Source organism: Haplochromis burtoni, unplaced genomic scaffold (genome assembly GCF_018398535.1).
Source record: "Haplochromis burtoni strain Fernald_Lab_line unplaced genomic scaffold, NCSU_Asbu1 Contig_66, whole genome shotgun sequence".
Lineage (NCBI taxonomy): Eukaryota > Metazoa > Chordata > Actinopteri > Cichliformes > Cichlidae > Haplochromis > Haplochromis burtoni.
In genome coordinates, this window is record NW_024582427.1 from 2042686 (window position 1) to 2059211 (window position 16526).

At 40.7% G+C, this 16526-nt stretch overlaps 1 protein-coding gene across 1 annotated transcript; it reads left to right on the forward strand.

The window, feature by feature from the left end:
* The first annotated feature begins 611 nt into the window (after window positions 1-611).
* Window positions 612-15715, forward strand: kctd7 (potassium channel tetramerization domain containing 7). Its single transcript, XM_005923148.3, has 4 exons — window positions 612-1203; window positions 2990-3159; window positions 9516-9694; window positions 11742-15715. The coding sequence occupies exons 1-4, from the start codon at window positions 898-900 to the stop codon at window positions 12116-12118; spliced, it is 1032 nt and encodes a 343-aa protein (XP_005923210.1). The 5' UTR covers window positions 612-897; the 3' UTR covers window positions 12119-15715.
* The last annotated feature ends 811 nt before the right edge of the window (window positions 15716-16526 follow it).

Sequence of the window (16526 nt, forward strand, 5' to 3'; positions counted from 1 at the left end):
CTAATTATACGCTTTATAAAAAAGGAAAGTTTTAAGCCTGATCTTAAAAGATGAGATTGTTTCTGTCTCCTGAGTCCAAACTGAAAGCTGGTTCCACAGAAGAGGGCCCTGAAAGCTGAAGGCTCTGCCTCACATTCTACTTCTAAATACTGACTGGTCAGTCAGTGAAAAAAAACAACAACAATAACAACAACAACAACAAAAACATTTTAAAGAAAGTACGTTAAATCCCATTTCTTTTTTGAAAACTAACTAGCTAAAAATAAATAAAATATTCAAGGAAAAAACTTCAAAAACAACATGTAAAGATGAACTTCAATTGGCTTCCAACTTTTAAAAATAAAATAAAAAAAATTAAACATAAATAAATAAAATATAATACTAAAATTAAAAAATAGTAAAATTTGTAAAATAAAATTGGCAAAAAATCCAAGGTTCAAAAACAATATTTAAAGAAAAATGTGAAATATTTTAATAGATTTTTTTCCTGAAGAAATGTTTGACATATAGTTTCAGTTACATTTATAAAAATAAAACTGCAATCAACATTATAAGTTTACTGAAAAAGTGCTCATTTCCAATCTCAGCGTACTTCACTCTCTTGGCGTGATGACGACGTGGAACGTCAGAGTACGCACGCTCCAAAAACCTCACGGTCCCCGTGCTGCTTGCTAACGTCGGGATTAAATTTTCATCTTTTTCCTACCTACACGTTGCTGTCGCCGGAGGCGGGGTACCGCTTCTTCCGCTTTCGCTCCGGTGAAAGCCGGACTGGCAGCTGCTCGGGCCACACCCTCCGCTCCTGCCCTCTCCTTCTTCTTGTTGTTTTCTGTACCAACAGTCGCGAGCTCTGCTTTGTGTCGTACCTGCCTGGCTGAGAGCTGGCCCGCCGCGCGCATGCAGCAGAATGGCTCGAGCGGTTCCAACGGCTCTGACGGCTGCAGCAGCAGAGAGCGCCAGTCTCTGTCCTTCAGCCCGCTGCCCGCCGCTACGCGGGTGAGACGCTTCATTCAGGAGAGACGGACGCTGCCTCTACCCAGAGTGATGGTGGTATTCTCGGCCGCTGGGGACACCGAGAAACCGGGCGATGCCATGTCTAGCTCGGACTCTGTGGAGGACGAGTTCCGAAAGCCGGCCTCCCCTTCGCCGAGCCTGACTCTGAGCACGCCACTCCGCTCCTCGCTGAACACCCAGGAACAGGAGGTAGGCCTCTTTTCCATGAAAAAAAAAAAAAAAACAGTGGCACAAGCCACCAAACAACACAGCTTCTAACATAAAGAAATACTCATATAAAACTCATTAAACACCAACTGCAGGTACACTCTCATAAACATCCCGTTAATTATAACCACCTTATTACTACCAAATAACAACACCGTGCTGATGGGTATACATATTTATGCAGAGGTCAGAGGCTGGTTGAGCTGCTGAATCCTGTGATGATTGGCTAGCAGTTGTGTCACATGACTGATGGAGCTAAACACAGGCACAGCAGGTTAATCATCTTAACCATAGGCTGCTGAGACCTGCTCACACAGCAAGATTTTCTTGATCTGCAATAGAAAATAAAGTAATATTCATTTTCTTATTGCACTTAGTGAAAAGAGTGTTCTTGCTTTCATCACACCAGCCCTCTGCAGTTTGTCTTTCATTACATCAATAAATGTTCTCCGCGCCTTCCTCCTTTGCTCTTACCTGGCAGCTAAACATGCTGTATCTGTTTTCCAGTATATCCACTATCCCTCAGCTGCACATACCCAAGCCATCTTAGCCTTGCCTCTCTAACTTTGCCTTTTATGTCATTTAAAGCGGCTGAGAAATATTTTAGTTTCAGATCATCAAACAAATCGCATGTTAAATAAAGATAACCCAAGTAAATACAAAATACAGTTTTTAAATTTACTTCAAACTATCCAAACCAACCTGGTCTTATGTGAAAAAGAAATTGACTTCCTCCCAAAAATCATAAATTAACTATAATAGTCAAAGATGTCAAAGTCAAGAACATCCGAGAAACAAAGTCACTGACATCTATCATTCTGGGAAGGGTTACAAAGCCTATTCTAAGGCTTTGGGACTAACCACAGTGAGAGCCATTATCCACAAATTTCAAAAACTACTCATCCAGCAGGTCACAAAAGAACCCAGAACAACATCTGAAGAACCGTGGGCCTCACTTGGCTCAGTAAGGGTCAGTAGTTGATGGAACCATGAATTCTGCTCTCTACCAATAAATCCTGAGGGAGAATGTCCAGCCATCAGTTCATGCCCTGAAGGTTAAAAGCACTCTGACTTACAGCAGGACAATGGTCTTAAACACCAGAAAGTGCACCTCTGAATGGCTGAAAAAGGGCAAAATGAAGGTTTTGGAGTGGCCAACTGTGGACTTAAAACAGATTGAGATGCTTTTGCATGAGCTTAATCAGCCTGTTCATGCTGGAAAACCTTCCAGTGTGGCTGAATTTAAAACAGCCACACTGGAAGAAGAGACCCCAAAGAAAAGTGGGTTAAAACTCATCCACAGAAAGACTCACTGTCAGTTATCACAAACACTTAATTGTACTTCTTGCTGCTAAGGCTGGCACAACCACTTATTAGGTTTACTTTTTAAGACAGGGCAGGCAAGTTTGGATAACTGTATTTCCTTCATAAGGGAAATCATCATATTAAAAAGACATTTTTACTGCACCATACATTTTAAAAATAAATCTTCATCAGCTGGAAAGAACGTGATTTAGAAAGTAAAGCTGTTGATGGAGACTGAAGCTGACCAGTAAATTATCAGAAGATCTAAACAAATGTAACTGGAATCTCAGATCGGTTCCAGACATTTTTTGGTGTAATATCACATTTACCTTGGCCTCTTAAAGCCTCTTAAAATGCACATGGTGAATTTCACTGGAAATATCTTAAAACCTACTTATGATTTGCTTTTTTGCACCGTAAAATATGCATTTCATTTTAAATCTGTCGTATTTCTCCTTTTAAGTTTCCAGAGGTCATCTCTCTAAACGTCGGGGGCACATACTTCACCACTCGCCTGTCCACACTGCGGCGATATGAGGACACCATGCTGGCTGCCATGTTTAGCGGCCGTCATTACATCCCACGCGATGCAGAGGGGCGCTACTTCATCGATCGGGATGGAGCCTACTTTGGGTGAGATTCAAGCAAAGATATTACCATCATTATCGGTGCTGCTGCCTGCAGTGATATCTCCTTATGAGTTTGAGGAAGAGGAGGGTTATATGTGGGAGTACAAAGTTTTTAAAAGGCAGCTTAGTGGAGGACAAACTTTTAGTTTTTGAAAGGTTCACGCTCTGTGATCTGAAGATTTTCAAGCTGCTGCAGACAGCTCATTATATTCTGACAGGTCTCGGTGAATCAGGTATTCTGTGAAATAAATTGGTCTCTTCTGCTAGCACTCAAAGTTGATTTACGTATCTATTTCTGTGCCGCTGCTTTTTCTTATTTGTTGCTTATTTCCGAAGATATAATGTCCATACTGAGATTGTATTTGTGATAGGATGAAAATTGCAGCCTCTGTCACAACATAACACTGTGGCCTTTAGTTAGATTGCTGTCATTTTAGATTATGGAGGGCAGACAAGTTGCGAACAAAGTCAGCAGAAAAGGACTGAAAATGTCATGGATGAGTGGTGCAGAGGGAACCGAGATGCATTAAACAGAAAGAAAACCTTTATTTATCCGAAGAAACAAACTGGAATCAAAAGTGAGCATGAAGGGTGACACTTTCAATAAACATGAAACGGCAATGGGGGCATAAACAGACCGACAGAGTCACACTGATTACACAGTGAAACCACTGTGAAGATTAGAAAGGCCACAATAAGAAGATGACAAGTACCAAAACTCAATGTCACAAATACTAAAAATCCATGACAGAAAAGGTGTGGCAAATTAAAAAGAAAAAAAGAGAGTTTACTGTTTAGACATCTCTGATAAAAAACAACCTCAGCAGAGTTTAACAAGACTTTACTGAGATCTGTAAACTCTGTGTTTCACACATAGGTCAGTCATTCTCCAGATAAAATAAAACATGTCTGAGGGGATAGCTGCTTCTGTTTGCTAAGGAAAAATTAGTATTTTTCAGCTAGTTGGTGAATGGTTGCTAGCTGTTGCAAAGCAGTAAAAAATTTGCGATTGCTATGGTTGGAAGCAGATTGCTGCAGTCTCCCAAAGTTTGCCTTAAAGATGCCAACTTCTCTGCAAGCACTTCCCAACTACTGGTGGACCGTTAGTGAAACTTGAAAACGTGCATTGCAAAGTGAAAACTTGAAGGTTTGCCTGCCAAAGTAAAAGTTGCCCCTTTTGAAATATTTTTGCTAAAGCAGTGAGGCTTAGCTTTTACTTTGAAGGTGAACAGTCTCTGCAGAAGAAGTTTTTGGTTTGGCCAGTTTCCCCACCGACTGGCCTCAAGCCCAGGCAACCATTTTCCAATCAATTAAGGAATACATATTTTCCCTAGTGACCAGAGGTTGCCAGGCGGTCAGTCACTGGTCTATAAGCCTGCCTGAGTGGGGCTTTAACAATTGAATTTACAGGCAGTAGCACCCGCTAACAACCATGGACCAGCTGGCCAGGAAAGACATAATTTTCCTTAGCAATCAATAGTTGCCACAGGGGCTGGGGTCACCAACTGGTCTCTAGGCCTGTGGCGACTGGAGTCTTAATTAGACTACCTGATTGGTGAGTATTTTGGTGCCTATTGGTTAGCTAGCTGCCTGCATTTTTGGACTAGTGATAGCTGTTAGTAAGTATTTTATCTGGCTGTCAGTAATCTGTTTTTGCATTAAAGAAGAGTTTGATGTGATAACTAGGGGTTTTTTTTGTGTGTGTTGTGGAGAAAAGCAGGAAGGCGATGCTCTTTGTACAGGACAGCACAAGCATGTTATTGGCATTTGCTGTAAGTGCACGCAGACTGTGAATGTATGCAGGAGCACATGTGGGAATGGAATTATTCGCAGATACAGTCCAAGTAACCTGTTTTTTGGGGAAAAAAAGAAAAACAGGCAGTAATAAAAAGCTCAGTGACACAGTAGCTGGGAATGTAACTCTGTCCTAGTTTTAAGTGGAGCTGGAGCCTGTCCTCTCTGACACACAGTGAGCAGTAAAGAGGCAGAGCTGTGGCCAGGAGAGTCCTTAATAAAACCACCTGATCGACAAGTTTACCTGTTTGTCTTGAGTTTAAATCTCAAGACAGTCTTGAGTTTAAATCTCAAGACAAACTGAGTAAACAGAAAACACATTTTTAATTCTACAGTTGGAAAGCCCAGCAAGAATGCAACGAGTATTATCCAGAAAAAAAAAACACACAGGGAAGGGCAACTGACACTGTGACAAAGATCAAAGGATAACTGAAATAATTTTTACTGACACTTAAAAAGGGGAATAGGGAACAGCTGGGTCCACAGGTGAGACTAATCAGGGATAATGAGACAAAGGAAGTAAAATTAAACACAAAGCACAAAGGACACATGACTGCCAAAATAAAACAGGAAGTCAGTGACTAACACTTAGAGAAGACATATATATATATATATATATATATATATATATATATATAAATATAATATTATATATTATATATAATCATGCACAAGAACAAGCTCTGAGTACAAGATCCATAGAGGCTGGGGTCTATCACACCAGGCAAGACCCCAGGTGCAGGCTGTGTAAAGATGCCCCAGAGACAATCCAGCACATAACAGCAGGGTGCAAGATGCTAGCAGGAAAGGCATACATGGAACGCCATAACCAAGTGGCCGGCATAGTGTACAGGAACATCTGTGCCGAGTATAACCTGGAAGTCCCGAGGTCAAAATGGGAGATGCCCCCAAGGGTGGTGGAGAATGACCGAGCTAAGATCCTGTGGGACTTCCAGATACAGACGGACAAAATGGTGGTGGCTAACCAACCGGACATAGTGGTGGTAGACAAACAGAAGAAGACGGCCGTAGTGATCGATGTAGCGGTTCCGAATGACAGCAATATCAGGAAGAAGGAACACGAGAAGCTGGAGAAATACCAAGGGCTCAGAGAAGAGCTCGAGAGGATGTGGAGGGTGAAGGTAACGGTGGTCCCCGTGGTAATCGGAGCACTAGGTGCGGTGACTCCCAAGCTAGGCGAGTGGCTCCAGCAGATCCCGGGAATAACATCGGAGATCTCTGTCCAGAAGAGCGCAGTCCTGGGAACAGCTAAGATACTGCGCAGGACCCTCAAGCTCCCAGGCCTCTGGTAGAGGACCCGAGCTTGAAGGATAAACCGCCCGCAGGGGCGTGCTGGGTGTTTTTTTATATATATATATATATATATATATATATATATATATATATATATATAGAGAGAGAGAGAGAGAGAGAGAGAGAGAGAGAGAGAGAGAGAGAGAAGAAGATGGGTCGGAAAAAGCTAGGAAAACTAACATGAGTAATTATACCAAATAAAACCCAACAAGAATTCAAGTGGAGAGAAACCGAAACGGAGAACTAAATGCTCAAGAGATATGAAAATCCAATCTAAAATCCAATTTATACCACCAGGAGGGTGAGAACATCATTAGACCCAGTACACACCCACAACCTCAGCTGTTCACACTTCTACAGGAGTCTGAAACCGAAGTCAAAAAGAGCATTAGACCCATGAGTAAAACAGTCAGTACTCCCCCTCCTTCACCTCATCACGACTCACTGTTACTGTACTATTATTGTTATTATTATCTAGTGTCACAAAAATCTGGACAGACCTGTTTTGCAAACTTGCACAAGCATAAATACAACTCGGGTTTTTTTTTAAACACGTTTCTCTTTAACTCATTTTATTTTTTGTATAGTCATTACTTGTACTTTCTCTTTCCAATGTTTGAGTTCTTATTTTTTAATTTATGTTATTTATTATGACTTTTTATGACTGCTGTGTGAAAAGAATTTGGCAAAATAAGAATTTAATCATACAGTATAAACCCCATGTTTTTATTTACATGCACGTATGACCATAAAAGTACTTCTGTTATTTCTAAATATAACAATAAACAACCTAAGAACCAAAATAAAACCCTCAAATAATGAACAAGAATTTAAAGGATTACACAAACTTTAAATTTGCCGTGATACTAAAGCTACAGCTATTTTGCATATTTACAGTAGTAGTAAAATAAAGCAGGAATCGTTGAAACCAATAGGCTTCATCCTGAATGTACAAAAGGTATTTCAGTGTAAAAGACGGCGCACCAGCACTATCATCCCCAGAGCCGTCCATTGCTACAATGGAAAAGCTTTAAATATGAATACAAGAGCAAACGGAGTAGATGACTTATGTAAGAAGTGGGTTGACCTGAGCTCAGTGCTGAAATGTGTGAAGAGGTGTAATTAAAGATTTAAAAACACAACTCGATCAGCTTGAAAGGCAGAACATACAGTAACTGCATAAAGTAATAAAATGAAAACTTCAGAGGGTGCTGGCACTGCAGGCTGCACACGCTCAGAAGGAGCCTTTTCATTTGGGATGTTTTTAGCCAATCCTGTGCTCTGGTTCCTATTGTCTCGCTGGAAAATAAATCTTCTTCCAGGCTGCTGTTATCTTGTGCACTGCAGCAGCTTGTCGTCCAGTATTTTTCTGCATTCAGTTTATCCTCTTAAGTTCAAAAGCCCTCCAGGCTCTGCTGCAGAGAAACAGAAGGAAACCAACTTTTCTGAGTCAGTGTCTCTTAGTGAATCTACATAAAATATGCAGGATGAGTAAAGGAAAAGACATACAGCTATATGAAGAAGGCAAACAAACATGTATGTCTCAATGGCCTGACACCTGGTGTGTGATTACTAGGACATGCTCCAGCACTTTAAATTGGATTCAAAATTCCTGTCAAGATTTCAGTATTGCTAAGGATTTTCTTGACTTGGTACGGCAGTGGCACATCTGGCTGAAAGGAAAGTAATGATGCAGTCACACAATTATTTTCCTCTGCTGTGGAGGCGTTTCTGGTCAACGATTTGAGTATTGTGCACGACGTTTTATTCCAGAGGAAAAGATCCTGTGTTCAGCATCTCCAGGTGATGATGAGAGGTGTGCTACGATCTGTCTGATTTGGGTCAGGTGTCAGTGGTTTTTAGGATCACTCAGTAACACCAAGTGGGTTTATTTTAGTTTGATAATCACCACTTAGATCACACATGGGCAAAGTATGGCCTGGGGGCTGGGACTGACCCATGACAGTCAAGATAAGTGACTGCATGAGTCTTTAATGCTTTTTAACTATGTTTCAATGCAGTGTGTTTGATCAGGGCAGATTAATTTAAACATGTATACAATTATTTTAAGTGTAACCAAATTTTTCTTCAGTTGTCGAGTATGTGACCCTTTTGCTTTGTATGGTCCTCTGGAAAAAGTGTTGCTACTGGAAGATTTCTGATTTCCTTTGCAGTCCGCTCTTACTATTTGTATTTGCCACTTGTGTTTGAGCAGGCCTTGGTTACACAAAGCCTGTGTTTGCATTCAGTGTTTGCATTCAATCTCACAACCCTCAGCTATCATGTTTACCATTTAGAGTATTAGCTTTTAAATGTATCTGCATTTGTAAGCAATGACCAGTTGCACAGAGCAGATCATCATTAGACATTAAGGTTGACGTATTCCTACACTGGATACCTATTGGTAAATCTCATACAGGGACACTATTTAAGCTACATTAGCCTAGCTTGAGGTGCTGCAAGCTTCTTTGAAACCCACCTCCACCTCTGCTCCTTCTTTTACATTGTTTATTATATTAGTCAGTGTCACATCTGTCAAATAACAATAATAATCTTCTTCTGATATGTGTTGTCCTGACTGAAGGGCATTCAAGAACATTTTGTGTTTCTTCTTTTTTCTGCCTTTTACATTATTCCAACACCTGAAGACCTCATATTCAGGAACTGGTCACCTGAATGCAAGGAAATAGTTGCCAGGACTGTGTTCAGACAAAATGAGTTTTATGTTTTGTCTCTGATTAGTAAAAACTGATCTTAAAATAATAAAAATGGCATCAGGATGTGCCAGACTCAGCTGAGGGTTACACATTGCTTTCACAGCTGTTTATGTGAGCAGGATGCTCATTTGCTGTTTCAGGCATGGTAACCTTAATATTGTCTGCTTTGTGCACAGTGCTCCAGGCACAACAAGCTATTGGAAAAGGATTATTGAATATTTTTCTGCATAATATTTGCCATTTTGTACATTCATCATTTAACAGATTTTACCCAGCAGGGCTAATCAATATTAAAAAAAACAATAGTTTCAGCTTTCAAAAGAGGCAACAGTGACAACAGAATAATTACAGCCGGCTGTGTACACCATTTAAGTTGTGTCAAAGCACAGAAGGTGATCAATAATCTATTTCAATCAAGTGTTTCTTCCTGTGGAAGAACACTCTGCATATTGAAAAAGCTCAAACATAACCAGTGACTGCTGGGATTTAGTACTAAGGCTTTTTATCAGTTTATCAATGGCCTTTCCATCCAAAGGGACATCCTGAACTTCCTCAGAGAAGGCGAGCTTCCTCACCGTGACAGAGTGAGAGCGGTATACAGAGAGGCTCAGTACTATGCCATCGGCCCGCTGCTGGACAGCCTGGAGGACATCCAGCCACTCACAGGGGAGAAAGTTCGACAAGCTTTCCTCGATCTGCTGCCCTACTACAAAGGTATCTGGGGAAGTCTGTCCTTCACACATGCAACCTTTGTGAAAGAAAACTTTTCAAAGATGTTGCAGACTGTAATAATGCTGTGACAGCTACACACTTAACTTTTCAATGTGTGTGATGTGCACACAGTGTAAATTATGTGCAGTGGAAGCACATTCTTGGGTCTCTGCGACTTCTGAACCAAATAATTACATTTTAGAGCCTCAATATTTAAAGTGTTGTTGTGTTTTATTTCATTGTGTTGAAGTCACCCCATGCTCTTTGGATTAACCTGGCTGTCGTTAGCATTTAAACCCTCAGGTTGTTATAAGTAAGCTGATAGGGGTGTAAAAAAAACAAACAAGTAAATGAATCAAGTCTAATATGAAATTTTTATTTGCTGAAGGCTGAAACAACTTGATGAGATGCAGCTCCTGATAATGAGTTTGGCGTATCCTGTGTGAAGTGGAAAGTGTTGTTCGATTAATGGAAGCGAGAATGGCCTCATACCAAGGAAATGGTTTATTTATAAGATGTGAATTAAGGTTCATGTAAAATAAATACAAAATATGACAGGAAGAGAAAAGGAAGCGGAGAGGCTGTACTCGAGCAGATTTATTTAAAAATGGAAGAAAGCAACTAGATTAGACAGTGATTTGAGTCAAGACTGGTTGTGTCCTTAATAAAACACATGCTTTCATAAACACATAAAGTGAGCTATTTATCTGTGGCGCACACAAAAAGCAAATGAAGTGTCTAGAATAATACATATAAAAATAAAAATCCATAAACTCTACAGACTAAAGACTCTATTCATTTTGAAGTTACCGTGTACCATGGGGAAGTCATGGTAACTCTTGAGTCTTAATACGTCATAAATGTTCTGTCCTACAAAAGCCCGCTGTTAAAAACACATGAAATATTTACACTGTTAGGGAGTAGAGTAAAACTTTAATGTCCCCTTAAGGCATTTGCTTTGTAGGCAATAGTCCAACACAATACATACACACTTACAGTACATATGGTACAATGTACAAAGCTGTTACCATGAATCACGAGGGAGAGAATTCAGAATCTGAACCTGGTGGTGCTAATTTGATGAAAGTCAAACCTTTGCACTGATGCAATCATTTGAAGCTCATCATATAAAGGATGCTAAAGGTCGTTAATGGTGGCTAATATTATAGCACATCTTGACGAGTTCATCCAGTTTGTGCCAGTTTTTGCACATACTGACCCACAAAGGCTGCAGATTACTTTGTGCAAGTGCGAGTCATTCATAGTCATTCAGCTGTTATTATTGGTATTATAATTATTATTATTTAGATTGAAAAGCATCAAAAAAGGCACAGTTTCATGGCAAAAACAAACACAGACATTGATTTTGGTGTTCATAGCTTTTTCTTGTCGATAAGAAGAGGTTAGGGAGTGAGAAAATGCTCGTGTTCTCGCCTTAGTCGACTTAAAAGAGCTCACAGATGCTGTTGCCAAGTGACGACTAAAACCAAATGACGTGCTGACAGTTTTCCTCCTTGAGGAGTCTAAATGCTCTCACTTAGAGAGTTAAAATCACTTTAAGAAAGATGAAAGATGGCAAAAAATTAAAGACTCTCCTGCTGTGGAGTAAATCATCTGCTGTGGCGTTTGCTGCCTCTGACAGCGAAGCAGTGGTCACAACCCCGATCACAGAGGAAGCAACAGTCTCTCAGTTCAGCCAGCTCAGCAGTCGCTATTATAGAAACATCAGATGCAGCCGTACAGCAGATGAGAACATGTATGATACATGTTTATCATCCCAACAATACACATAAGGAAATAATTAAAGAATGGGGGAAGAGGGAGACAGGAAGCAAAATTAACGCAGGACACAAAAGATAACTAACCTTCAAAGTGAAACAGGAAATATCCAGACAAACACGAATAGTAAGACTTAAGGGACCAAAGAGGTACAGAGACAGTGCAAAGAAATGAACTACTACAAATAGTTATTATTTCTTTTTCTAAAAAACTGTAGCTAATTACCTAGCTCCATCCCGTGTATAGATAAATGCTTCTGTTCTCATTTCAGACAATCTGGAGCGTATCGTGGAAATCGCTAAACTGAGAGCCATGCAGAAAAAGGCGCGGTTTGCAAAGCTGAAGATCTGCGTCTACAAGGAGGAGATGCCCATCACGCCGTACGAACGCCCTCTTTTTAACTCTCTGCGCTTCGAACGCTCGGACAGTGAGGCCAAGCTCTTTGAGCATCACTGCGAGGTGGACGTTTCCTTTGGACCGTGGGAGGCGGTGGCGGACGTTTATGACCTGTTGCACTGCATCGTCAGTGACCTGGCTGAGCGCGGCATCACCGCCGAGCAGCAGTGCATCGGCGTCTGTGATAAACACCTCATCAACCATTACTACTGCAAGAGGCCCATCTACGAGTTCAAGATCACATGGTGGTGAAGCTCCATGGCTGATAGGACCAAAGAGCAATGGGATGGATGTTTCACTTTTAACTCAGCCGATACTGGTTTTTGTATTGACGTTGCCAGTATTTTGTGCTGATGTCTTAAAAATGTGACCCTTTAAATCATGCTGTAAGTATTCAGTTTCCCCAAGATGTTTTATATTTTCCTTCTTGTTCAAGGTAAAAACCTTCTATAGCGTCTTAAAAGTACTGTAGAGAGTACCATAACACCCCTAACTCTGGTGGCCTCTAGTTTAACCTCTTACCTTGATTCAGTGGTGTGCAGGTGTGCTGCAATAGATCACCACAGGTGCGCACGTGTGAGACACTCATTAGCCTTCAAGACAAAGTGATGCTTTCAGTTAGATCAGTTAGATTGCTATTCAGCCTATTAATAGGTTACTATCCACAAATTAAATTAGGCTGTTTCTAGCAGTCTAAGCAGACATCCCCAGACCTACCTCTCTCCCAGCCACCTCCTCCAGCGCTTCCTGGGGGTGCACAGATTTTTCCAAGCTACCTGAGAGACATAATCTCTTCCATTTGTCCTGGGTCTGACCTGGGGCCTCCAGCCTGTTGGACATGCCCAAACACCTCACCTGGGAGGCGCTAGTGAACTTGAACCATCTCAGCTGGCTCCTTTTGATGTAGAGTAGTAGCTTTACTCTGAGAAACCCACCCGAGGATCTCATCATTAACATTGAGTGAGAGACGGGGTACCCTTGGACAGGCAGTCAGTGGATCAGAGGGATAAAACAGAGACTTATGCTCACATTTACACTTACAGCAAATTTAGAATCACCAGCTAAGTTAACAAGCTTGTCTTTGAACTGTGGCAGGAAACTGGAACACCTATGAAGATGTCACACAAAAGGCCCCGTGAGGTTGCTCTCAGGTGGCAGCACTGACCATCGTAGCACCAACCTGCACTTTGGTCATTTTTGGAGTTAATGTATTTAATTAAATGTCAAAGCAGGAAATGTTTTGGCCACATACATCATACCTATTGCTTATTGCATGTATACTCAGAGTTATTAACAAATGATGAAGGAAATGCACATCATGCACAAATGGCATGGGTGAAAGGCAACCTGTGTAGCTGAAGCATATCTACTCTGTTAGACACATGCGGATGGATGGATATAATTTCCTGATGGAAAGATTCACTTCACTTTAAATGACTAAAGTAATCAACCTACCTTTAAAAAGGAGCACATTTAAGTCATGCAGGAACTCTGAGACCAATATGTACAATTATGTATTAAACATAGAAAAATAGAAACAGTAGTGCTTCACGATCAGCTGTGCACATGTGGCATGCGAGCAGGTGGATTCCGAAGGAAAAAAAGCATTGTTTCCTAACATGGATCAATTTGAAAGTACGGCTGCTTCTGATGTAAACCGCTGATCGCTTCATATTTAATCCACACGGCTTGAGGCATTGTCTGTTAGACTTACAGTTTTAGGAAACATCAGCCAGTGAAGTCACAAGTACATCTGTTGTACTCACACCAGGTGAGGGTGAGTTCAGTTTGTTTGCTGCGTGCTGTGCCAAGGTGCGAGTAAGTGAGCCATCATTGCACTCGGGCACATTATGCATATAGTGTGATCACCTATCTGCACTCCAGCACAGGCCTGTCAGTGCTTCCTCAGCGACAGCTGCATCCATGTGAGGACAGCCTGTCACCACTTTCCCAATTATGCCACCAACAGTTTTACTTGTGCACGGTGCCCCTCGCGTTCTCTGCAGCCTTGCTTCCAAACACTGTATGGGGATGAAGTTTCTCTTTTACAACAGAAAAAGACGTTGGGGAAAAAACGTAGGATGAAATGCTGGTAGTTAAGGCGCCAATTACAGTAGTCTGCAATCGATGACTGTGTCCGTGCAACCTGTAGTTATATTTCTAGGACACATATATCACTCGATTAAGGTGCGTCCCCACAGGATAAGAATGTAGAAAGTCACTGACATTCAATGAGAGCGAGGGATAACATTGATTTAGTTGTGACAGGGAGCATCTGAAGCCTTGTTATCACCCATCAGCTACAAAGCGATAGACAGTGAGGAAACTGTTTCCTGTGTGGACGACCTAAAAGATAGCAGAATTTCACTCACAAAATCTAAAACCCAGACGCGGTCTTGGATTAGCAGAGATTATTTAATTCTATTAAAAATGCTCCAAAAGCCTCTAGAACAACACAAAGACCTTTAAGAGGTCGAGTTCAGTGAATACACTTAGTGAAGGTCAAGCCATGCCCTGTACAGTTGATATGAAGGAGGGAAATATCCACAGTTAGTGCCAACCTGTAAACATATTAATGCTGTGAAAGTGGGTATTTTATAATGGGAGTCTATGGGGACTTTTTGCCTTTTGGAGGCAGCCTCAAGTGGCCACTTGAGGAACTACAGTTTTTTTCCACTTTATGTTTTTGGTTCATTTTTCAGCTCTAAAGGTTGCTGCGTGATTTTAGCTCAGCTGAAACTCAGCACTGTACTTACTCAGGTCCACAGAAATTTACCCGCCAAGTTTAAAAACAGTTGAGGACATGCAGAGATTTCTTGAATCATTAGCTGACTTTATCCACCATGTACAGAGGAGTTAAAGAAGGTCAGGAATGCCATGGTTTTATAGAAAATCAGCCCCATTTTAAATCTGATAATCTCGACTCTAAGTGTGTGATTTAAGTTTGAAGGTTGTTGGTGTATATCTATGATGACTTTGTGTCCGAGCCACCAGCAGTGCTGTGGTTAAGCAGACAAGCTGTAAGAAGTCAGTAAGACGTCTGTGATGTAACCACAGATCGACTTTAAAGGCCAGCTCTAACCGTACCATTATGTATGTTTATGCATTAATTCATTTCCTGATTTATCAGTCTGACTGTAGCTTTGGTCTGACCTGTGTCAGGGTTCACGACCCACCACATTTCCAGAGCCATCATTTGAACACATGCCCTTATAGTGGATATTGTATATTGTGATTAAACTGAAGTCAGATGTGTATATTTTAAGACTAACTTGCTTCAGGTGTAATCTAGACAGAGTATATTTTCATTAAGCTGCAAGTTTTTAAAGCTATAAGGAAGCTGGGGCTGTATCCATATTGCCATTCACAGTGTGGGTTGAAGGAGTTTGTTTTATTGCACACTAATGAATATTTGTAGTTAATGCAGCAGATGTGAAGCTGTCTAGAATTCAGAAATATTTGTTAACAACCTCAGTTGTTATTTTTCCACCTCTTTTAACACTGCTGTACTTTATAAAGTCAGAGCACCTTGAAAGTTTAACAAAGACATCTCCAAGTTTCACCTCAGTGTCGCCTCACTTCAGTTATCCTTACTAAGAAATGCAAACATGCTTATTTTATTGATTATGCAGGAGCGATGCTACATTATTTCCTGGAGCACTACTTGTAACTTTGTTTTTACAACATTGTGTTTGTTTATAGTGTTTTATATGGTTTCTTATCTGTTTCTGTTAGCTTCCAGGAAGCTCTGGTTCTATATTGTCGACTTCAGTTTGTTTGTATTGTGAAAGACTAATGTGTCATTTTTATTATTTATGGTAAAATTAAAACTGTTAAGTGCATCCACAACTTTGTTCCTGTTTTATTGACCATTCTGTGGTGAAGATTTGTAGGAATAAAGTTAAATAAAATATTGTATTTATAAAAGAGCGAATAACATTTTTAATGTTCTTACGCAGCTGTGTTCAGAAGTTTACACCACCATGCTTGACAGTTTGTACAGTGTTCTTATGTTTGAAAGCCTCACCTCTCCTCCAAACATACCTCTTGTCACTGTGACCAAATAGCTCAGTCTTTGTCTCATCTGACCATAAAACTTTTCTGCAGAAGGCATTTGGCTTGGCCTCTCAGTCCATCACAGTGGACAGTGACAGTTTTGGTCTTTTTCCAGACCTTGGCAATATGGTGACATGTCAAATATATAGGTATATACAGGTAAATTTATATAATTATAACTTCAATTATGCTTCTTAGATCTTCAGAGTTCCTTGGACTTTCTCATTAATCTGAGTATTTGTCAGTCCAGTGATGTCAAACAAATCCTTTTTATGCTGCAGAAATCATTAACAGCCCAAAATTACCACGACATTGATGTCCAGGATGAGTGGAATGAGGGCAAGCGCCTTAAACTACTGGATGCTACTTCAGCAAGTCAGCTCAATCCTGCCAGCAATGGTGAGTTATTGCCTGGATTTTTCCAGCAATGCGAGTAGAGACCCAGAGGATCCAGGTTCAGCACCATGGAGAGCACCGAGGCATACATCCCGAGTGTAAAAATAACAAAATCAACATGCTAGCAAAATATATTTACATTTTTCCTCTTACTATATGTTCATTTAATATATAGAGGATTGTTAGTCCTTGTTGCCTCAAACTGAGC